Below are 25,098 nucleotides of genomic sequence, written 5' to 3' on the forward strand. Positions count from 1 at the left end.
AGACAACCTCAAATGTCAAACACAGTAGGTTTGTCTCGTCCATGACAATAGAGATGGCGACGTGATGGCGACGTGACGTCAGTGACGTTAAGTGAAAGACATTTTTGTTGCGAATCTGTAAAGGGCATTACCATAATAGAGACCCTTGAAGATCTGGCTTTGAATAGATCTGCAGCAAACAATGCTTGCCGTTAGAGGCGACTATATAGGGATCGGGTGGTCAGACTGGCTGACTTGGTTGACACATGCCATCGTATCCCAATTGCGTAGATCGATGCTCATGCTGTTGATCACTGGGTTGTATGATCCAGACTGGATTATTTACAGTCCGTCGCCATATAGCTGGAACATTGCTGAGTGCGGCATAAAACAACAAACAAACAATATCATAATGCACCTGAGACGTAATACTCGATATTCTGTCTCGATGCATGTGTTTGGGTTTTGCTTTGCTTGAAGTTTATTATGTTAATTTTTTGCGAAATGTAAACGATCTGTAAATGGATATCATCACGTTATCGTTGTTCGTGATGATATCAGAGGAGTGATGGAGACTCCACACAGTTTTCTCCCATGAGAATGTGGGGTACGCCGATGTTAGATATGTTCCGGCAGTATAACGGGGCGGGGATGTAACATAGAACGGGCACTACACACTTACCCTATGAAACAGAACAGAGAGATTTGTTTATATATTTTAAATAATGGTTTATTGTTTAATACATATATGGAACCTTTCCCAATACACGCAACTCTCACGCACACGCACACACACGCACACGCACACGTCACAAAAGATGTCACAAAGGATGCCGGTTCAACCGCGACATGTAACATTAGATATGTAACAATACTCCATCTCTGCAGCACTCGAGCTTCTGGGAGAGATGTTCACAATTCTTGATGCCGGGGGTTAGGTTCTCTTGGACTGCAAAGGAAAGGTATTCACTGTACAGTGTGATCCTGACTATCAAACTGACCATAGATAAACCATCTAAACCAGGGCGTCTGAAATTGTTGTTTTTGAACCAACAGGGTTTTCTGGCTAAAGTGGTATTTGGACAAATAGGGTTTTTTTCACTAACGAGCTATTTGGACAAACAAGGTAGTTTGACTGACGGGATATTTGTACAAATATGGTATTTTGACAAACGGCGAATTTGGACGGACAGAGTTTGTTTGGCTAACAGGGTATTTGGACAAAAACATTTTTGGACTAAGGAGGCAATTTAGACAATTAGCGTTTTCGGACTAACGGGATATTTGGACAAATAGGGTTTTCAGACTAACTGTGTGTATGGACAAATAGGGTTTTCGGACGAAAGGGGTGTTTAGACAAATAAGGGAAATTCGCAAATGTTGAGCTGGGATGGTAGTTTTCTCGAAATGCATACTGCATGTAATTGAATCACCCTCTGTAAACTGACGAGCGTACAAACCCCTATTCAGTCCGATATCGTGATTTAATATTTTCTCGCAATATCAAATTAGCAGAAATATTTTTCAACTGGACAGTCGAGATGAGGAACCACTAAATAATACGCATGTAGACATGAAGACAACTTTTCCATCAAAATGTATTGGTTGTCTTCCTGATATCGACAAACGTAGTATGAGGCAGGCATGCAGGTCCGTTAGACCGTGTCGCGTAGCAAATACAAATGACTTAATTAAGCCAAGGGCAGTTAGTTTGTGATCGGTAATGGATCCAGGGGATATTGTCGACTTACCAAATTATGAGGCCTGCGTGAATACACACAATGCTGTGTAAAAAGTGGTCAAATGTAACTCAGTATATGTTGTTCAGAAGAGCTTTGTTCATGTCGGAACTTACCAGCAAAGGGTCAATGACCTGCTTCCACTGATCCACGGTCCAGGTGGGGTCGGCAGCAACCAGGATGTCATTCAGCATGAACGTGGGCGTGGCAGCTACACCTCCTGCACAGTGATCAAGGCCATCAGGTCACATATAACGTCAAATTGGCTTACACGTTGCAAACAAGAATATTGAACCTACACCCTGACGTGCATGCACGTGCGTGTTGCTACTTGTAGTAGTCCGGATTAATGCTGGTACTGGTCGAGTGTGTAGATGTGTGAGTGAGCAAGGTTTTACCATGCTTTTTGCAATATTCCAGCAATATCAGGGCGGGGTGCAACAGAAATAGGCTTCACACATTGAACCCATATGGGCAATCGAACCCGGATCTTCGGCGTGACGAGCGTACGCTTTATCCACTAGGCTACCCCATCGCCCCTCCGATTGCGTAGGCCATGGTGTCCAAAATGCAAAGACAAACACACACGCAGGCTCACCAACACACCTTAAACGACAAAAGACGGTCCCCTTACTTGTGCACCAGTAATTCCACTCCTTCCTGGCGTCCATCTCGATCACTCACACACACACGCACGCACGCACGCACGCACGTACGCACGCACACACATTAAACGACAAAAGACAGGCCCCTTACGTGTACAGCAGTACTTCCACTCCGTCCTGGTGTCCATTTCGATCACACACACACACACACACGCACGCACGCACGCACGCACGCACGCACGCACGCACACACATTAAACGACAAAAGACAGGCCCCTTACGTGTACAGCAGTACTTCCACTCCGTCCTGGTGTCCATCTCGATTGTTTCGTCCTCGATGAGAGACTTGAACATCGCAGCCGGGACACCCAATCCATTGGCGATAGTAGCATATTTACTGAAATGCGGAGCAGAAATTTACACAACTGCATTCAAGTAGTCTGTCTCACAGTCCCTGAACCACAGTCGCCTTCCGTCCAGTCCTTTCTTCAATCCTAAATCCCCAAATGAAGCAAGTCAGATTTCCTCAGGTTCAGAATCTCCCTGGGGTATGGGTGGTCCTCAAACTGCCATATTAATTTTAATGACCAATAACATTATAATTATAGAGACAAAAGGAGACAGACATTGAAAATGGGAGCAAAACAGATTCTTGAATTTTTTGTCGTTTTGTAATTTCCGTATCCCGTAGGTTAGACTCAAGCGATGTGTTTAGTAACACAATACTCTGCAGCCTCACCGTGACATCTGTTACATATACTGGACAAAATAAGTTAGGGATATTGGTATTTTTATGATTGATATTTTATCAGTGTGTCAACGAATGAATAGATAGTTATTAATATTAATATATAAAATTTACATATACCCCTAACTATTTTTGTCCAGTATATATTATTATCATCCTGTGAAAAAGGAGTACACGTGATACATGACACAGTACCAACTTAATTAAAAATAGTGAATACACTGTACATTCTTCTTTATAGCTATTCTTTTAACCCAGACCGATTTAAAAGCACAAACCCGTGAAGTTACGGGTTAGAATTGATCATCAGTAACCCATGCTTGTCGTAAGAGGCGACTAACGGGATCGGGTGGTCAGGCTCGCTGACTTGGTTGACACATGTCATTGATCACTGGATTGTCTGGTCCAGACTCGATTATTTACAGACCGCCGCCATATAGCTGGAATATTGCTGAGTGCGGCGTAAAGCTCCATTCACTCACTCACTTACTTTGTTCAACAAAAGTTCATTTAAAAGTAACACTGGGCGTCATTCTCGCGATGTATACATTGCTGAAATACTGATGAAACTACCAGGACAGAAATCTAACCACCTGTTCCAGTGTGTCTTTACAGTAAATACATGTCGTGCCTATAGCGCAGCATACCCAAGGAACCAGACTGCTCCCAATTTAACCCTCATCCCCTCCTCTTTAACCACTTAAATCACTGTTCGAATCACTGTTTGGACAGTAATTTTTTTAAATAAAAATCTAGACTATTGCAACCATATCTTGTATTTATATGCTATTATTAACATATATTTCAAATTTGAACGAAATCGGTGAAGAAATAAAGATTTTAGAAAATTTTACCGCTACACTTCTTACATAAATTTACCCCCATCCACAGAAACAACAAGTCTCAACACTCCCATGCATCACCTTTCCGTGACATTTGCATTTCATGGGGCATACCCTCGCTACTAAGATGGTTTAGGCTACACTACTCTGTGTGGAGCTTGTCGAAACGTGCGCGCAAAATTTAAATATACTACGTCGTGATTCTTAATCGGCGTCAACGAATGGCGGTGAGCATGTTTGTGCTGAATTCAGATTTAAACTTAATCATGAAGTCCAGACAATATTTCTAAATTCTTTCACATAATTGAAACTATAAACAACTTCACATATTAAACAGCTATTTTTGTAAAGTTACATATGTGTACCGACTCGACTATCTGTGAGTCCGACAGGTTGAAGGTGACCGAGTTAGAGAGGGAGTCGATGTTATCGTAGATGGTTTTGATCCATATATAGGTGTTGGCTCCCTTGCTCCGTTGGTTGACGATGTGGGTACCCTGTGGGGCAAGCAAACAATGTTGACAGTGGATACACAATCAATGAACGTTAGAGTGAGTGAGTTTAGTTTTACGCCGCACCCAGCAATATTCCAGCTATGTGGGGGCGGTCTGTAAATAATCGAGTCTGGACCAGACAATCCCGTGATCAACATCATGAGCATCGATCTACACAACTGGGAACCGATGACATATGTCAACCAAGTCAGCGAGCCTGACCACCCGATCCTTTTACTCGCCTCTTACGACAAGTATGGGTTACTGAAGATCAATTCTAACCCGGATCTTCACGGATCAATTAACGTTAGAGCCTTCAAAGTCCAACCAACGGGTCAGCTTTCTTAAATCGTCGATTAAGCGCCGGGCTGTAATAAGTTCTTAATTCGTGACGTGAATTTTGAGAGGTGTTCGCAATTGTATGTTTCGGTACTGTTGTCTGTTGTTCGAACAGAGGTGGGACGTGTATATATATTTAAGCATTTATGGCCCGTAGCGCCAGACCAAGTCTGATCTTAAATATACACGAAGAACTTAGTTAAGCACCCCCTGACACATCTCACGATTGAATGAGCCCCGATCTTAACCCTTTGAAGCATATCTGGGACATGTAAGGTCGTCGTGTGCAACAAAGGGATCCTCTTGTACAGAACCTGGCCCAGTTGGAAGCTGCTTTACACGAGGAATGGCGTAGACTGCCCATTCAGAGGATCAGGAGGCTGACAGGGGTATAGAGAAGAGAGTGCTGGCTGTCATACAGTCACATAGAGGTTACACCTGGTATTGACCACGAATCGTGTAAAACACGCAAAATGCCATTTTGAATGTTCACATTCACCAGTAAGTTCAACATTAAACATTCCAGGGCCATACTTGTACAGACATGGTTTTGCATTAAAATCAGTGTTTTGTTTTTTTTTCAAATGAGCAATTATCATCCTACAATCAAGATGGATTCCAATGATTTTGTCGTTTTTTATGAGTCAAGGGATCATACGGGTCAGACAAACTCATGTTTTTCCATCGTGTTCACCACGAGAATTTTTACGTACGTGTTGAAAACCTATCATTGCAAAAATACAGGGGTTGCTTAATTAAGTTCTTTGTGTATAAATATTTCCTGTTTCAATCCTGTTTGATACCTTTCCGCGGACTTGCTCATACTGTCGATCACTGGTTTAGTTATGGATAGGTGGCTAGCGATCCTTACTGCGTGAACGAAAACTCATTGTTTTCACTGAGCGAGCTACTGTTAGTTCTACCGTATCTTTACATAAAGCAAAACCAGCCCCCATGTCAATGGATATACCACCCCACTTACCTTGCTGGCATAGAATGAGTTTCTGTGGTACGGCAGAGGAAACAGGTGTGTGTTGAGCTGAAGCACGCTCGGCCCATAGCTATCTGCGAGCTTCAGAATAGTAGGCCATGCCATTTTGCTGTCGGGGCAAATCTGATCAATGTAGAAATCTAAATGTATAGGTGCGCTGGCGGACCCCGAGTTGTACACAAATCCCACCTCCCGTCTGGGAATAGGGATCTGCGCTGTGGCTAGTGCAGCGAGTACGAACGTAAGAAGAAGCTTCATCATAGCTGTGACCGGTGAGCTCGACTGTGTCTTTGTGACGATAAGATTCAAGCGTGTTTATCGTAAGCGTACTTAAATGGAGCAGATAAATCCTAGTCATATGACTGTCACGTGATCTGTACAGACAATGCATGTACAGTGACTCAGCGCTGTGCGGAGTGACGGGATTATCTTGAAACAAGGTCACTGATGAATAAGTATAAACGGTGTTTATTTCATGTTTGAATATATTATGTCAAATTACGCATAACTGTCAATCTGATCTACTGCATTTGTTGATGTTGAAGCGTGAGGACCGATGTGGAGTGACAGTAAAAATGCAGAAGCGACAGCGAGAATGGCTGGACATTAATGCCCTATACACGCCGTGAAACAGGTGACCATGACAAGCAAAACGGGTCCTTGTAGTGGTCTCGATTCTATGTCGTTTACCACCACACACATTTGTCGTACCCGTGGCCTGTAATGAGTGAGTGAGTGAGTTTGGTTTTACACCGCTTTTGCGCTTATGGCAATGTTCCAGCAATATCACGGCGGGGACACCAAAAATGGGCTTCACACATTGTACCCATCTGGGAATCGAACCCGGGTCTTCATCGTGACGAGCAAACGCTTTAACCACTAGGGGTACATATAATTTTGATAGTAGGAAATAAACCCATTTAAATTGAAAAGGAGCCCCAAAGAGACCAGAGATTCAGGAACCTGAACCTGAGGAAATCTAGACTTGCTTTATTTAGGGCTTTAGCATTGCAGAGAGGGCTAAGCATTGGGGAAAATAATATGGTTCAGGGACTGTGAGACAGACTAACACACACTCTATATCTCTCTCACACACAGTATTGTTGTATACGTTACATATGCGCCATGGAAATGTTCAAATACTGACAGGTAGAAATACCGTCGGAATGCAAAATTCTGTTATGTCGCCGATTGCCTTTGGTTACGATTGACGTTGATCCATAAATAATGAGGCACCGTTTTTATTACGAATACAGCAGCAAATACCGATCTGAACAACAAAATTTACTGAAGAATGAACAACCAAATGGAAATGACAATAAGTGATTGTGTTAGTTGACAATCATAATAATAGAAAGAAGGGCGACGTCTTAGAGTGTTATAGTCTGTCTACAGACCCTGAAGCAGAAATGGGGCGGTGGGGTAGCCTAGTGGTTAAAGCGTTGGCTCGTCACGCCGAAGACCCGGGTTCGAATACCCACATGGGTAAAATGTGTGAAGCCCATTTCTGGTGTCCCCCGCCGTGATGTTGCTGGAATATTGCTAAAAGCGGCGTAAAACCAAACTCAGTCAGTCAGTCAGTCAGTGAAGCAGATATACTCATAGTATCTAAGAAAGCCCACGCAAGTCTAGAAAATGTGGCAAGTCTAGATTTCCACAGCTTCAGGGTCTCTGAAAATGAACAAGGTCCCTGGGCTCCTTTTTATTGTATTTACAATTTTAATTTAAAAACTTTCATTTTCTGTAAAGTATGTTCATTTCAGAGACTAGCTGTTAGTCTAAGAGTGTTGCAAAATGTCATTTTAAAAGGTCGTTTTGGTGGAGGTGAAGACTCTTTTCACCAGACGGATGAAACGGGACAGCAAGGCTCTCAGGAAGGACTGGGGTGGGAGGGGTTGTGTGTCTGCCTCACTGCCCAGATCTATCTCCACTAAGTCAGTGTCAGCCACAATAACTTGGCCGGTGATGTTGACAGAAACAGAGGCGGGGACTGGGTCGGGGACAGAGGTGTAGGAGGTGGGAAGGTTGGACAGGGGCTCAGGGTGGAACACACAAATAAGGGGGAACAGAGAAATAATGAGACATGGGTGATATGAAGGGTAGCTGGGCATGGAGTCATCCCGCAGATGACCATGTCAGCATGCTGACGGGGTTAGCCTCTTTGGCCATGCGGACAAGGCATCCGACTTCGGATAAGAAGGTCCATGGACTCGGATATTTTATGGCCGCTTCAGTAGATTTATTTCTGTCATGTTACGTCACTGCAGAATGTTCTGAAATATCAACACACACATATCCTAGAGTAATGGGATTTCGGGCGCCTCAGAACATCCGTTGTTTTTGGATGAAAAACTGCAAACATGTCACTAACTTATTAAAAACAACTGTATCTTAAACAGAAGCCACCATTCGCGTGATAAGAAAGGTTCGCTTCTTTATGGATTACAACTTCTATATTATATTGTGACGTTTCGGTATAGATTCTTATACCGTTGTCAAGCAAGAGTGGCAATCAAACAGATCATCATTCGAGTATTCACAATCATCATCATCATCATCATGAAAACATTTATATAGCGCCAATTCCAGTCCACAAGTACTGCTCAGTAGCGCATTCCGAACAGTTCAAGAAAGAAAAGTTAGACACTGTATGTTTTCTTAAAAAGTTATGTCTTCTGTTTGGATTTGAAAATCTTCAGGTTGTTTATTGTCCTTAGCTCCAGTGGAAGATGATTCCAGAGAGTGGGCCCTGCCACCTGAAATGATCGATCCCCAAACCTGGTGCTGGACTTAAAGCGTGGGACAACAAGAAGACCAAGCTTTTCAGATCGGAGACTTCGGTGGGGCTGATATCTGGTGATCAGGTCAGATAGATACTTTGGAGCTAGGTTATTGAGACACTTGAAAACCAAAAGGTTGAGTTTGTATTGGATTCTGTCTGATATGTCTGTGTGACACAACCCGCCTCGTTATAGCGAGAGTAAACACTGCTGCCCGAAAACGTACGACGTCCGAAAACATACATGTATCATCCGACGATGCTTAACTTGTACAAGTGTGTTTCCAAATCAAATACTGAGAATTTGTGTATTTGTTTTAGTAAATAATCGAGTCTGGACCAAACAATCCAGTGATCAAGAGTATGAGCATCGATCTACACAATTGGGATACGATGACATGCTTCAACTAGGGCTGGAACGGGTCCGGATACCCGGGACGGGTGGGTAATGAGTTGGACCCGGGTACCCGTCTCAATACCTGGACCCGTTATGATCATATGACCAATAGATTAATCAATGTAATATGTTATTCTTTCATAATTAAAAGGTTGTATTGTCTTTGAAGATTTAGACATTATTTACAGTCATTTCTTTTGAATTAAATACATGGTTAAGATATTGAGAAACACAAAGCTTTAGCCTCCGAGCTGAAGAATATATTGCCATTTCTTGCAAATTTTATGTCAGGAATTAACGTAACGGGTATCCGGGTAGGGTAGGGTAATAGGGGGTAGGGTACCCGGGTAGAAAACTTGAAACCCGTGCCAGCCCTAGTGTCAGCCCTAGTGTCAACCAAGTCGGCGAGTCTGACCACCCGATCCCGTTAGTCACCTTGTACGACAAGCATGGGTTACTGACGATCAATTTTAACCCGGACAAAATGATATACAGATTGTGGGGTAAAGATGCTTACATTAATGAATAACTGTTTAAAAAACAGTTGTTTATATATGAGGATTGATTAACAAGTTCCAACCTAGTCCTAACAACCTACTTGATAACAGCAAGTTCCTCTTATGTCCATCTCCTACAGGTAATAGATAATGGCTGTATGATCCCAAGGGACTGACTGACTGACTGAGTTTGGTTTTACGCCGCTTTTAGCAATATTTCAGCAATACCACGGCGGGGGACACCAGAAATGGGCTTCACACATTGTACCCATGTGGGGATTCGAACCCGGGTATTCGGCGTGACGCGCCAACGCTTTTAACCTCGAGGCTACCCCACCGCCCCTGATCCCCAGGGAGTTGCATGTCAATCCTATTTTCCACATTATTAATCCCTAAACATATATGTTATGGTTCTGATAACAGCCATCTCAAAATTAGGTTCCATAACCAGGGATGTTATTTTTTATACGATTTATAGCATTACAGTATGCAGTTTTGTCATTGAATAACGAAGGAAAATATTTGTTGTGAATGAAAGTCTGTATAGATTATAATTTACACCATAAAGAAGAAGAAGAAGAGCTTTATTCAGTTTTTATGGCCACATGACCAAAAGTACAATTCAATAAGCAAAAATATAGCACATGGTCAGGCGAACAATTTACAATTTATACAGGTAAATATAGTTTAAGATAAATTGCAATATTTTTTAAGATAAAGATAGTTACAAAAAACTCATATGTTCTTTACCCAATATACCGGTTCTCAGAAGAAAATACTGCCATATATATCGTTTGAAAAGCGTATTGGGATATACCGGTATTCCGGTAATACCGCGCAGTCGTGTAGTTATAAAACAGAACAGAGAGATATTTTATAGATTTTTGCATAGAGGTTCATTGCTTTATCCATTTATGGAACTTATCCCAAAACATTAGATATGTAACAACGCTCCATCTCTGCAGCACTCGACCTTCTCGGAGAGATGTTCACACTTCTTGATGCTAGGGGTTAGGTTCACTTGGACTGCCAAGGAAAGATATTTGAACAGTGTACATTGTGATCCTGACTACCAAACTGCAAAACACATCTAATTACAGCCATGGTCGTCTAAAATACGGGGTATTTGGACAAATAGGGTTTTCGTACCAACGAGGTACTTGGACAAATAAGGTTTTGGGACCAAGTATTTAGACAAATATGTTTTTTTGGACTAACGGGGTATTCTGACAAAAAGGGTTTTCGGACAAGCGGGGTATTTAAACAAGTAGACCTCTCGGGCTAACGGGGTATTTAGACAAGTAGAGTTTTTGGACTAACGGGGTATTTAGACAAAAAGGTTTTCAGGCTAACGGGGCATTTCGACTAATGCTGTTTTCGGACAAACGGGGTATTTAAACAAGTAGAGTTTTCGGGCTAGCGGGGCATTTAGACAAATAGATCTAGAGTTTTCAGATTAACGGGGTATTCGTTAATGTTTGAGTTGTGATGGTGACTTTATCGAAATACAATCTACCTACAATACATTCAAATCTTCCTCTGTATCCCAGGGGCAAGCATTTCGGTTAAACTTCACAACCCCTATTCCCATCTCGCGATCTCAAAGTATCTGTCCTTGATTTTCTCAAATATTTTACGAACCAATCAAACGTCGAGATGAGGAAGATGGAAAGCATTATATACTGAACCGCAAAAGAAACGTCACCTTTCAAAATTGTGTTCTTACAAGTGATGTTATCAGTTACTACATGTACCATCATCAGTGTGTGTTTTATGAAAAAGAATATCGACCAAACATACCTAAAACAGCAGACATGGTAAAAAGTTCCGTATGACATTCGTGAAAATGAAAATGCATGAGCATATCGTGACAGCCCTACCAATGAAGTCCCAAATTCCCCTGAAATCATTCTTGCTTTGACACAAGCGTCATGCAGCGACTTAAGAGAGATCAGAGGAACCAAGCCTTGAGACGATTGCATGCTGGCCAGATTGTACGGAGGGTAGCCAATCATTCATGTTCATGTTAGGACAGTCTACCGACTGCAGGAGCGGTATCAGGCCACTAACAGCATCCAAGACCGTCCACACAGTGGACGACCTTCAGTAACATCACAGATTGTGCGCAACCATCTGTAGGGTCGCTTCCCCAGAGCGACAGAAACCATTGGACTCGCAACAGACTCATTAGTGCCGATACAGTGCGTCGACGTTTGCACGGAAGAAACCTCTGCTGTCACAGGTCACATTGTGGTCTTGTCCTCAATGCTTGTCACCGCCCAAACCGACTGCAATGGGCAACTCAGCATCGAAATTGGCGTTATCGACAATTGAGAACTGTGCTTTTTTTCTGATGAAAGCTGATATTGTGTTTCGACAGCCGATAGCAGAGCGATAATACGGCGCAGGCCTGGGAACGGTTTCCAACGAGTGTATTGTTGAAGTAGACTCGTGGGATGGTCAAAGCATCATTGTGTTGGGTGCATTGGGTCTGAACCAGAGAGTTGGCCCCGTGGTGTTCCAGAATCTCGGCCCAGGATGAGGAAATGACATGACAGCTGCTCGCTATATTGACCAAGTCATAAGACCCCACGTTGTACCACAGACATCACATCTTCCAGCAAGACAACACCAGTGCCCACTCTGCCAGAGCAACATTGGACTTCCTAAGACAACGTGGCATCCAAACTCTACAATGACCTGCACTCAGTCCGGATTTAAGTCCAATAGAACACAAGATTCAGAGAAGACTGAATGAGCTACAACCAAGGCCGACAACTGCAGCTGGACTCGATCAAGTAGCTATGGCCTTCATCAGCCAGCTAATTCTTTCCATGTACAGAAGATGCAACGCCGTCATCGATGCCCATGGAGGCCACACACGATACTGATATTGAGGTATCTTAATGATACCATTTGTGGTGATTTTGTTTGTGTGAACTCTAACTGTGATTCCCGAAACTGTGCTAACCATGATTGTCAAGTTTGAACTCAATCCTCCGTTTTGATTGTTAATTAGAGCGAATTAAAGTGTGTGCCTTAAGAAATCTCTATCGGTGTGGCGTTTCTTTTACGGTTCAGTATATGTTGTTCAGAAGAGCTTTGTTCATGTCGGAACTTACCAGCAAAGGGTCAATGACCTGCTTCCACTGATCCACGGTCCAGGTGGGGTCGGCAGCAACCAGGATGTCATTCAGCATGAAAGTGGGCGTGGCAGCTACACCTCCTGCAGAGTGTTCAAGGCCATCAGGTCACATATAACGTCAAATTGGCTTAAACGTTGCAAACAAGAATATTGAACCTACACAATGATGGTAATGCACGTGCGTCTTGCTACTTGTAATAATCCGGATTAATGCTGATTTTGAGGTATCGGTAATTGTTGGTTGGTTGGTTTGTTGTTTAATGACGCCCTAAGCAATATTTCAGCTATATTTTGATGGACAAGACAATCTAGTGATCAACAGCATGAACATCGATCTTTACAGCTGGGATACGATAACATGTGTCAACCACGTCAGCGAGTCTGACCTCCCGATCCCATTAGAAAAGCATTTTTACTGAAAATCAGTCTAACCCGGATCTTCACGGATGGTTTCGGTAAGAGACTGAAACTTGGCCAATTGGGTAGGTCATGGTGTTCCAAATGCAAAGACCGTTGATAACACACACGCGCAAGCTCGCGCGCACGTGCATCTTAAACGACGAAAGACAGGCCCCTTACTTGTACAGCAGTACTTCCACTCAATCCTGGTGTCCGTGTCGATTGTTTTGTCTTCGATGAGAGACTTGAACTCCGCAGCCTTGATACCAAAATCTTTGGCGATAGTAGCATATGTCCTGAAATACAGATGAGAAATTTACACAACAGCATTCAACGAGTCCGCCTCACAGTCCCTGAACCGCACTATTTCTCCCTCTACCCAGTCCTTTCTGCATTGCTAAAATCTAAATGAAGCAAGTCTAGATACCCTAAGGTTCTTTATCTCCCATTTCACTCCGGGTCCTCAAAATGAAGTATTAATCTTAATGATCAATAACAGTATAATTTGAGAGAAACAAAGACGACAGATATAATCAGTCAGAACGGCTATAGCAATGGAAATTGGAATATAGTAGATAGTAATAACTGCTTTGTGATTTTCCGCGTGATTTCTCACAGACGTCAGGTGCCGTGACCTGTTATATACTCATGCCAATACTGGTTGTCACCCCTTCAATTTATTTTATTGGAGAGGGGTGTGGGGGTTGGGGTGGGGAGGGGGTGACAACCATTATTGGCATGAGTATATATTTTATTATCATCCAGTTAAAGAAAAGCTTAGGCTACACGTGAACGTCATGTTCAATTGACAGACAACAATAGTAACTTAATTGAAACTACTGAATACATTATTCAGTATAATAATTCTTTTAGCCCCAGCATATTTACAAGCAAATACATTGTAGAACACCATATGGTTGAGGGAATTAGTTATGTTTTAAAAATTGTTAAATATGATTATGTTCAATTTCGTAATATGATAAGAGCACAAATGGTTTTTCATTTCATTTGAATATAATCCAGAGAAAAAAATCCTAATTTTAAACACCATTATTAGGGAACTAAAGTGGTATTTTCTAATCATGACACTTGTGCTTCAATATATACAGTAAAGTAAATATGAGACCGATGTATAATATTGTGGTCGTTCTGCTCCATATTTCATGTATACGAATCCGTTACAGTATACTGAGGAGTGAGTGAGTTTAGTTTTACGCCGCACTCAGCAATATTCCAGCTATATGGCTGCTGTCTGCAAATAATCGAGTCTGAAGCAGACAATCCAGTGATCAACAGCATGAGCATCGATCTACGCAACTGGGATACGATGACATGTGTCAACCAAGTCTGAGGTTTACCACCCGATCCCGTTAGTCGCCTCTTACGGCAAGCATGGGTTGCTGGAGACCAATTCTAACCCGGAACTTCAAGGGTACGTTTCGTGAGTAGTGAGGGAACAGGAACGCATATAAAGTTGTTGCAAATAGAAAATAAATTCAAACAACTCCATTTTAAAATTTTACACTCTTTTGTTCCATGTAATGTTTACTTACATAAACTTAACATTAAGAATACTGCTAAGTGTGAGAAGTGTGATTTAACTGATACTGTTATTAATTACATGTTTTATTGTTCATCAGTCATACCTTTTTGGTCAAAGTTTATCGATTGGCAACAGCATAATTTTTGTAGACGTATCAAACTTAAAGTTACAGAGAGAATGTATTGCTTGGATGTCAGGAAACAGATTCTTTAGATAAAGCTAATATTATAAGTCTTTATTATGTCTTCACAGTAGCAAAATTGTATGTTTACAAGTGCAATGTGTCAAATACTATTCCAACACTCAAAGCTTTTAAAGGGGAATTTATCAAACAGCTAGAAGTAATAAATCGTAGTTCTTCTAAATAAAAAAATTATAATGCTAACCACTTTTGACTTTATGTTTTAATAACATGATAAGCTTGTATTCAATGTATGTCGAATGAAGTTATGTCTGAAAACGACCGTGGTGCCCTGAACACGTGGCAAATGTAGGTCGACATGTAACAATCGTGGTCTTATATTCGTGTTAATAAAGGGTGGTTAAAAAAAATATTTGTAAATGGGGTGAGTGCCTTTGCCATAAAGTTTAGCCTATGTGACGACGACTTTCGTGTTTTGAAATAGCTCCTGTAATTCTATTATTCAGAATTAGAGGCCTTATGCCCTGGATACAAACAGTATGCAATATACTTGTAAAGTAATAATCTCCATTAATGTTTTCCTTCCCTATAACTGACAATGACATATTGCTCGAATATTGCTAACAAATCAACCCAAAAAACAAACGTGGCGTATACACTGCTGAAATGCATTGATGAAAATCCTAAGAAAAGAATCTAACCACACGTTTCTGTGTGTCTTTTCAGTAAATACATGTCGTGTCCATTTGCTTGTCTAACGTTGTGCACATTCGTAACTACTCGTCCCGTTCCGTAACCTGAAAGTAGACTCGTACCCCTCTCTTAGCCATATCCGGGAGAAATATTCCCCCAGCCAATAAGAATATTATGCGCGTATGTAGAGAAGAAATTGGGTTAAAATAGGTCTTTGAAATATTTTTCATTTGGGCTTGCATAATTTTTTCCCAGACACTTCAAGTATTTTCTAATTATTGCATAGTCCTCCTGGGTTTCCTGAATTTTTATAACCAGGATATAAACTCTGTCAAAAAAGAAACGCAACCCCTGTCCTCAGATATGAAAAATTCGTTTGAATGAAGTTATTGCTTCCAAACTAAATTTTATTCGAATGTATTGAAATGATACACGTAATTAATGAAGATTACCATCCAAACAACTGCATTTGTACGCATAAGTGTATTTTATTGCTTATTCCGTCACAACGCATGAAATGACCCTCATGGTGACTTCGCACAAAAAAAACACCTGCAAATCATGAAAATGGCAGTTAATGTAGGGGTGTAAAAGCCCATGTGCTTCCGTATTATATTCATTCATTTGTCGCCGAAAAGCTGTGTTAAAATGCCACGATTGAGTGCTGCCGACCGAAATATCGCCATTGGTCGTGTTCAAGCCGGAGAAAGTTTTGGAACTGTTGCACGGCACCTAAATGTTCACAAAACAACGATATCCCGACTTTGGAGCCGCTACAACAACTTCAATTTGACCAACGATCGCCCGAGAAGTGGAAGGCCAAGAATCACGACCCCCCTTCAAGATCGGTACATCCGGGTCCATCACCTGCGTAATCGGCATGCCCTACCAACCGTGACTGCCACACAAATACCAGGTTTGAGGAGAGTGTCAGCTCAAACGATTAGGAACCGTCTGAAAGAAGCGGGTTTACGTGCCTGTAGACCAGTTGTTGGACCTGTACTACGCCCCCTACATCGACGCCGACGACTCAGGTGGTGCAACAACGTAAGGATACGGACTTTACAAAACTGGAGGCGAATCTGGTTTTCTGATGAATCACGTTTTCTTTTGCAACGTCACGACGGAAGACAGCGTCTGTAAACGTCATAAACGTTTTGCGCCCATCTGCGTCCGACAGGTGGACAGATTTGGCGGAGAAAGCGTCATGGTTTGGGGAACCATCTCATACAACCAGAAATCAGACTTGGTGATCGTTCCAGGGAACCTGACAGCCCAACGTTACATCAACCACGTGTTAGAGCTTCACCTTCTCCCGATTATTGACCAACAGACACAGATTTTTCAACGGGACAACGCCCGGCCTCATACTGCACGTGCAACAATGAACTTTCTGCAGAATTCCAACGTCAATGTCTTGCCATGACCCTCTAAATCACCAGACCTCAACCCTATTGAACACCTGTGGGATACTCTGGATCGACGCGTACGTCAACGTCAGCCGCCGCCACAGACGCTGCAACAGCTCGCCGTTGCACTGCAGGAGGAGTGGAGAGCCATTGCCCAGGAAAGAATCCGGCGTCTTATCCGTTCTTGTCCAAGGAGATGCCGTGCAGTGATTGCAGCGCGTGGTGCTCATACGAGATACTGAGAAAGACGCCCCCCTGGTGACAAACTGGTGTCTGTGAGATGACTTTTGAAATGACAATTTTAAACATGCCCATCTGGGTTATTATTCTGCCAAATTTCAGACTTCTGTCTTAAATAATAAAAATGCCGTGTCGTCCTAAAACTTCAGATCAAAATCTCTAAAATACAGGGGTTGCGTTTCTTTTTTGACAGAGTTTATTAACATTTTGGCGTAGGAAAGTATTTAAGCATGTTAAACATACCCTTTGAGGTAAGTTCCTTGGCGTGGATGTCATATGTGTTTTCCAAGTAAACTAGAGTTACAAGCCCTTGAAAATAGTTCGGTGACTAGACTCATTCGTAACTACTCGTGTCATTCCGGTGCTTTGGTAAAAATAATCCTAAGTACTTAAATCGTTTATGGCATTATGGCATTGTTTAAAAAATCATGAAAAATATATAGCGCCATAAAGGATTCTGAAATACATAGCTTACACCACAGTTATTGAGAATCTTCTGTACATAGTTTAACCAACTTGAGTTTACATTATCACTTTTACAGAGTATGTAAACAAGTTTGGACATTTTTACAGGAATAGTTGTTAGTTCTAGCTTGTGCCAATAACTAATCATTCTTTTGCAAATTACGATATCCAGAGGCATTCGACCAAGTACTCCATATAACATAAAACTTGGAGTTTCTAAGTACAGTTGCCAATTTCAGAAACTTTTTCGGTAGCAGCTAAATGTTCGTATCCCCAGACTTCACAGCCATAAAGTAGTATTGGTACAATCATCACACCAAAAGCTTTTAGTAGACAGTCGAGGGGGAAATATATATTACGAGCTCGTTTCAGTAATAAAAACATAGCCTTAGTTGCAGTATTAAATATTTATTCATTTTCCCGTTTCTATGAAAGTTGATAGCAAGATAGGTATAAGAATCAACTTGTTCTATTCATGATTACCAAGAGAAAATTAGTATTTAGATTTGGATGCGAGACCTGCCCCAAATATGAGATTTTGAGACGTTAACATTGTTGACAATAACTTGTGAAGATATCTAAAATATTTTGTAAATGAACTATGTTGTCACTGATTAGTACAATGTCGTCAGCATATTGCAATAACAGAAATTTAATACATTGGTCTATATAATTATCTAATGTAAAGTTGATGGTTATACTCTCTGAACCATAAGATAGTAGGAATTCCCGAAATCGTTTATAGAAATTGAAAACAGTAGCGGTGACAAGTTTCCTCCTTGTCTTACTCCAGAGTGACTGAAGAAATAGTCCGAGTAGGTTTTTACTAATGTTAACACATGATTTAATACTATTATACATGTTCTGTACGAATTGTAGAAATTTTCCATTTATATTATACCTAAACATTTTTTGCCATAGCCCAAATCTCAATACATTGTCAAAGGCTCTTGTAAAGTCAATAAATGCACAGAAATATATTTTTCTTAGACTTCTTAAGAAATGTGCAAGAATGTGTCTTATATGTGTAAGATTGTGAAGAACATTTTATAACTGTTAAACATTGTTCTCTGAATCCTGCTTGAGTAGATGAAAGGACTAAATCTTACTCCAAGAAAATCTGTAACCTCTTATTAAGGACACAGGTAAACAACTTACTGAGACAACCGAGCATGGTTATTGGTCTGTAAGAGTTAGGGTGTTTTCATCACCGTTTTTCTTGTACAACGGCTTAACGATGCCAGTTAACCAAGATTCCGGGAAACAGCCTGATGCCAGGACGAGGTTAAAAAAACAAACATAAAAGGGGCCTAATGAGTCAAAAGGTTCAATCAAATACTCGTTCTCAGTGTTATCAATACCTGGCGGTTTGTTAAGTTTCACAGCATGTCTGAGTGTGTAAGTGGGTTTAGTTTTGCCCCGCACTCAGCAATATTTCAGCTATATGGCGGCGGTCTTTAAATAATCGAGTCTGGACCAGACAATCCAGTGATCAACAGCATGAGCATCGATCTACGCAATTGGGAACCGATGACATGTGTCAACCAAGTCAGCGAGCCTGACCACCCGGATCCCGTTAGTCGCCTCTTACGGCAAGCATGGGTTGCTGAAGATCAATATTCTAACCCGACAGCAAGTCTGACCTCTTCAATAGTAATAATAGCATCAAGCATAGAACTGTCATAGTTGTGTTCAATATCATCAGATTGGACTGTATTACTGGATTCAGTGGGAATATGAGGATCAATAAAGGTTTTTAACATTATCATTACAATGTTTTGGATTGACTATCTTCCAATATTCCTTTGGTGAATAAATCTGATCGTTTCTCAGTTTAGACGAGATATTGGTTCTATATTTCCGCGTGACCTCATTAGCTATGCTGTTGACTTCTTCGACCGGGTCAACATGACCTTGTAAAACCAAATCAACATTACTAGACAGTTCATAAAAAAGTTCAAGTTGATGGAAGAAAGAAAGTCTTTAGCTTTATCAGGAATGAAAGACTTAGGTTTGTTATGTGTATCATAAATAGAGAATCTCACCCGAGTGTCTTCTGATATCAATTATATCGACCCGAGTTGATAAAGTTACAAATGTCCGAGGCTTGCCGAGGATATTTTTAACTTTATCAACGAGTGTTGATATATTTGATATCAGAAGACACGAGGGTGAGATTCTATTTATCATCCAAAATCACTCTTCATTAATTTTCAATGAAAAATGTACATCTCTGAACATGGTACTGCCATTAGACTTGCAGTGCAGCGATGTCATAGCATTGTGACGTCATCAAGTACATGACGTCATAGCATTGTCAGGGCATTGTACAAAATCTACTGTCAAAACGATATCTCCTAGGAGATATCGTTTGATCTCACACAAGCGATATCTCCTGTGGAACACAGTTTTGGATGATAATTGTTGTTGTAACATTAATAAGTTTATCATTAGATTTAGGAGTAATATTTCCTTTAGTGAAAACATAAGTGGAGTGTGACCATCAAAATAGAGGGGCGAGAAATCAACAACATCAAATGCCGGGATCGAGCCCACTTGTGACCGGGTGTAAAAACCTTGGAGTCAACTTTGTGTGAGGACTCTTTCAGTGTTGTCACAACCCCTAGTGTACAGTACACAACCCGGTGCACTTAAAAGAACCCACGAATCCGCTGGTATATGACCAGATGGTGGCCACATGAATACGTGCAAACACCTAGTTGCGGGTACAGCAACGTGCAGTAACCTTGGACAAGGTACTGTGACTATGTGTCCCAGTCCACCCAGCTATGAATGGGTACCTCGCAAGGATGAGAAAGCCGTAAAACTCGGTGCGCCTATTGGCTGCAAGATTTGTATGCTCCCTGGGGAGTTGAGATTGATAATACCATGTGCCGTTGAGATTGACATCCAGTGATCGAGTGAAATACCAGCTCCTTGAGCATGTACGCTACGTGGATATGTGCGCTATTTAAATATCACATAATAATAATCAAATGAGTTAAATACAGAGCATGCCTTGGATGAAGCAACGACATAATCTATGACACTTTTGTCTTTACATCTAGCCATACCTATATTGACAGATAAATTGACAGATTTATGAAAATTTGTTTTCTTCAGACTATTAAATCTTTTTCCTCATTATTCATAATTGGATTTAGTATGAAACACTCTTCCTTACATTGATGAAGTGATTTTTGAAAATAATCTGGCCTCTAATACGCTTCCATACTTCGGATCTTCAGCTGGATGTTATGCGCATCAGTTGCTGCGCAGAATTACCGGACATCAAGCGATGTCGTCAGATCGCCGGTAAGGTCAAACTTAACGCATGGCATAATGCAACGTTAGAATCTTATAGGTTTAGTTACGTAAACAACAAAAAGTAAGAGACGTTATTTGCCGTGTTCCGATCGATGTGCTTAGGTGCGCGGAATTACCGGACGGTATTGTACATATTTCATATAAATAAATCCATTTCTTTGCAAAACTCTGGTAGTTTCTTGCCGTGATTATTCATCTTACCTTTGTCCATAGTAGCTCTTTCACGTGGTAAATGTAAGCCGTCGAAAACAAGTTCTGGGTCTAAATCTATGTTTTCATTAAGGTCTGTTTCTTTTGATAGGAATTCATCAGCAGTATGGTATTCTATCTAATACATCTGACATCCTGGCGTTAAAATCTCCCAGAAGTATTAAATATTCTAAAATACGTGAAAGCATCTGGTATAGCTTTTTTCTATATTATCGAACGTATTATGTAAAAATCTTCCGTGACAATGTATTCATGGCGCATGTCGTGGCTACAAAGATGATTTCGGCTGCACACTGTGTGGAGCTTGTGGAAACCTCCGCACACAAAATTGTGACGTCATTATCGGCGTCAATGAATGACGGTGACCATGTTTGTGCTGAATTCAGATTTTAACTAAATCATGACGTCCAGATAACATTTCTCAATCCCTTCACATATTTGAAAATATAAAGCCTATTTTTGTAAAGTTACATATTTGTACCTACTTGACTATCCGTTTGTCCGTCATTAAGTAGGTGGCAGTGTTGTTCAAGGAGTCGATGTTATCGAAGATTGTTTTGATCCACGTGTAGGTTTTGTCTCCCTTGCTCAGTTGGTCGACGATGCGGGTACCCTGTTGGGGGAGCACACATTCATAAACAATTTTGACAGTGGATACACGACTGGTGAACTTTAGAACCGTTAAAAATACAAATCAGCAAGCTTTTTCATGTTTATTTGTTGTTTAATGCCGCACTCGGCAACATTCCAGCTATATGGCGGCTGTCTGTAAATATTCAAGTGTGGACCAAACAATCCAGAGATCAACAGCATAAGTATCGAGCTACGCAATTGGGATACGATGATATGTGTCAGATGTTGATGGGCATTTAGAAGTTGGAAGATAATATTAAAACGTATGGTGTGGATTTAGCACTTCTTATTATTTACAACACGACGTTTCTAAGCCACTTCTTGCCCCTTGATAAGGTGAATGACAGAACATGACGTACAAGCAAAATATATGGTGAACAAATAAACCATCCGGAGAAGTACATTTGACTTCTGTATCCCGAAAACGAACATTAATGAGCAGTTCAGAGTGGAGACAATGGTAAGCAGAAAATACCTGTCATATTACCGAGTATGGCATCGACACAATGCTGCAGTATCATTTTGGTTTTATTTTGTTCAGATGGAAGTCTCAGATAACGACAACGCACAACAAGAATTGGTACGAATATATAGGAATCTTCTGTTTTTCAGGACGCGAGATCAAGGTCTTACTGAACCAAAGGTTGTTGACTCACGTAAAACATAGATTTTACAGTTTCAGATAAATATGTTTCATCACATGTGGATACACATTAATCCTATGAAGATGCTGGCACCAAGGAAAGGTATGACTGAAATGGGATCAAATGGTCACAATGGCGGATCACATTGGGTAATATTTGGTAGCCAAGAGTGATGGGTGGATGAATGTCGTTTTCCACCGCAGTCAGTGCCCGTTGTGTACGGAAACTCATTAACAGACATATAGCACATGGGGTAAGCCCTGTCCATGCTCAACCGGAAGTTGGTCGTCATCATTTCCCCGATAGACAGTCGATCCCGGTAGAGAGAGTGAGTGTCTGAGAGATTTTGATATTTCCAAGGAGTAAATGTTTATGAAATCATCTTGTCCTATAAGCTGAATGGTCATGGATTATAACCCCTATGTCATTTGGTCATGACACATTATATTTTATTATCGATAAATATCAGAAGTAACTTTGAGAGAAAATGCCAAAAAAATGTGAAATGAATAAATATAGCAATGACAGGTTTTCAACACGTACTTCTTGTATTGACCACGATGGAGTTTTTCTAAGCCGTGCGATTATTTGACCCACAAAAAACGACAAAATGATTGGAACTCATGTTGATTTTATGATAATTGCTCATTTGAAAAAAACCCACACTGATTTTCTTACAAAACCATGTCTGTACAAGTATGGCCCAGGAATGTTTAATGTTGAATTTACTGGTGAATGTGAACATTCAAAATGTCATTTTGCCTGTCTTACACAATTCAGTGTCAATACCGAGTGTGACCTCCATGTGACTGTATGACAGCCATCACTCTCCTCCTCATACCCCCTGTCAGCCTCCTGATCATCTGAAGGGACAGTCTACACCATTCCTCGTGTAAAGCAGCTTCCGATTGGGCCAGGTTCTGTACAGGAGGATCCCTTTGTTGCACACGACGAACAATCATGTCCTAGATATGCGCCAAAGGGTTAGGATCGGGACTCATTCAATCGTCAGATATGCCAGGAGGTGCTTAACTAAGTTCTTTGGGTATATATTACACGCCACTGGAGTGTGGTGACATGTTCATGCATGGGTTACAAGCAAAACAGCGTCCCGAACATTATTATATCAACCAGCAAACTGTAGCAAGCATATTTAGTATCTCGGTTGGACTATTGCAGTGGTCTACTTCAGGGGATTCGAGAATATCTTCTGAGCAAGTTGCAGCTGCCCGAGTTGTGACACGCACATGGAAGACAGAGCTTATAACACCTGTTCTAAGGGACCGTACATACTTTATGGCTAGGGGGGATGATGATGATTTTAGGGGGAGCAATTTGTTCTGGGGAGGTAGGGGTCAGCAATTTTGTACACATGTTTCTTTGGGAGGGGTGTCAGCAATTTTGTACATTAAAATATTTAATAATTATGCTTTAAAAATATGCAGGTGTCATTGATTTTGTACATGAAATGCCGGGAGGTCACTTTCCTTGTACATAAATTTTAGTGGGGGTCATTCACATTGTACATGCTTCTCCATAAAAATCATCATCATGCCCCTAGCCATAAATTATGAACGGTCCCTAATGACATTGCACTGGTAACCCCACCCGACGGTTACCCAACTTGGTGAACAAATTACCTCTCTTTCTTCGATAAGAAGAGACGTTTAGCACATTCAAATCCAGATTAAATTTTTTTATTTGTTCAGCAGTGCATACGAAGTTCATCAGCGTTTTTGAGCAGTCTTCTGAAGATTGGATATCAGCGCTATATAAATGTAAAAGGTATGCATGCATGTATAACCTTCAAGTCTAATCAGACCGGTGTATAACGGGATCGGGTGGTCAGGCTCGCTGGCTGGGTTGACACATGTCATCGGTTTCCAATTGCGCAGGTCGATGCTCATGCTGTTGATCACTGGATTATCTGGTCCAGACTCGATTATTTACAGACTGCCGCCATATAGCTGGAATATTGCTGAGTGCGGCGTAAAACTAAACTCACTCACTCACTTTTCCACCGTCTTAAGTACTCCTAACGACTTCGCATACCCATCTTCGGGTGTATTCAAGCGACACGACCAGTTTGCACTGGGTGCGTTTTGGCGAACAGTTTTAATGGAAAACTAAAATGTCTTAAGAACAACCCGACTCACCTTGCTGGCATAGAATGAGTTTCTCTTCCACGGCAGAGGAAACAAATGTGTTGTGAGCTGAAGCACGCTTGGCTGATAGCTATCTGCGAGCTTCAGAATAGTAGGCCATGCCATTTTGCTGTCGGGGCAAAGATGATCAATGTAGAAATCTAATTTTATAGGTGCGCTGGCGGACCCCGAGTTGTACACAAATCCCACCTCCCGTCTGGGAATAGGGATCTGCGCCGTGGCTAGTGCAGCGAGTACGAGGGTAAGAAGAAGCTTCATCATAGCTGTGACAGGTGGACTCGACTGTGTCTTTGTGTAAAATTCAAGCGTGTTTATAGTAAGCTTGACTGCCACGTGATCTGTACAGCCAAACGTGTACACTGAAGCTGTGTGAAGACGTATCCAATTGGCTGGTTACTGACATCAGGAACTCGGCAGTGTATTCATGCATTCAGCATATCTGTTTATGAACATTATTTTCACAGTTATGACATCCAGTGCTACAACTTACGTCACATCAACTCATCAAATTTGTCAGAAACATTTCACTTGCCTCCTAACATTTGGAATCTTTCTCTTTGCATTGTCCATCGTAGTTCCCAGCTGATGTTGTTTGTTTATATACACAAAGAACTTAGTTAAGCACCCCCTGACATATCTCACGATTGACTGAGCCCTGATCTTAACCCTTTGG

General features: G+C 41.3%; 1 protein-coding gene across 2 annotated transcripts; it reads right to left on the bottom strand.

Annotated features, from left to right (window-relative positions):
- Positions 1–687: 687 nt before the first annotated feature.
- Positions 688–24,713, bottom strand: LOC124287004. Of its 2 annotated transcripts, none has more exons than XM_046723465.1 (5): positions 24,417–24,713; positions 4,283–4,410; positions 2,605–2,720; positions 1,835–1,938; positions 688–928 (listed from the first exon to the last, which is right to left on the bottom strand). In XM_046723465.1, exons 1-5 carry the CDS (start codon positions 24,684–24,686, stop codon positions 914–916), a joined length of 633 nt encoding a protein of 210 aa, XP_046579421.1. In that variant the 5' UTR covers positions 24,687–24,713; the 3' UTR covers positions 688–913. The 2 variants fall into 2 exon arrangements, with proteins under 2 accessions (XP_046579421.1, XP_046579419.1); XM_046723463.1 differs by lacking the exon at positions 24,417–24,713 and adding an exon at positions 5,729–6,102.
- Between the last annotated feature and the right edge of the window lie 385 nt (positions 24,714–25,098).

Source organism: Haliotis rubra, unplaced genomic scaffold (assembly GCF_003918875.1).
Source record: "Haliotis rubra isolate DU_JTF1 unplaced genomic scaffold, ASM391887v1 Scf398, whole genome shotgun sequence".
Lineage (NCBI taxonomy): Eukaryota > Metazoa > Mollusca > Gastropoda > Lepetellida > Haliotidae > Haliotis > Haliotis rubra.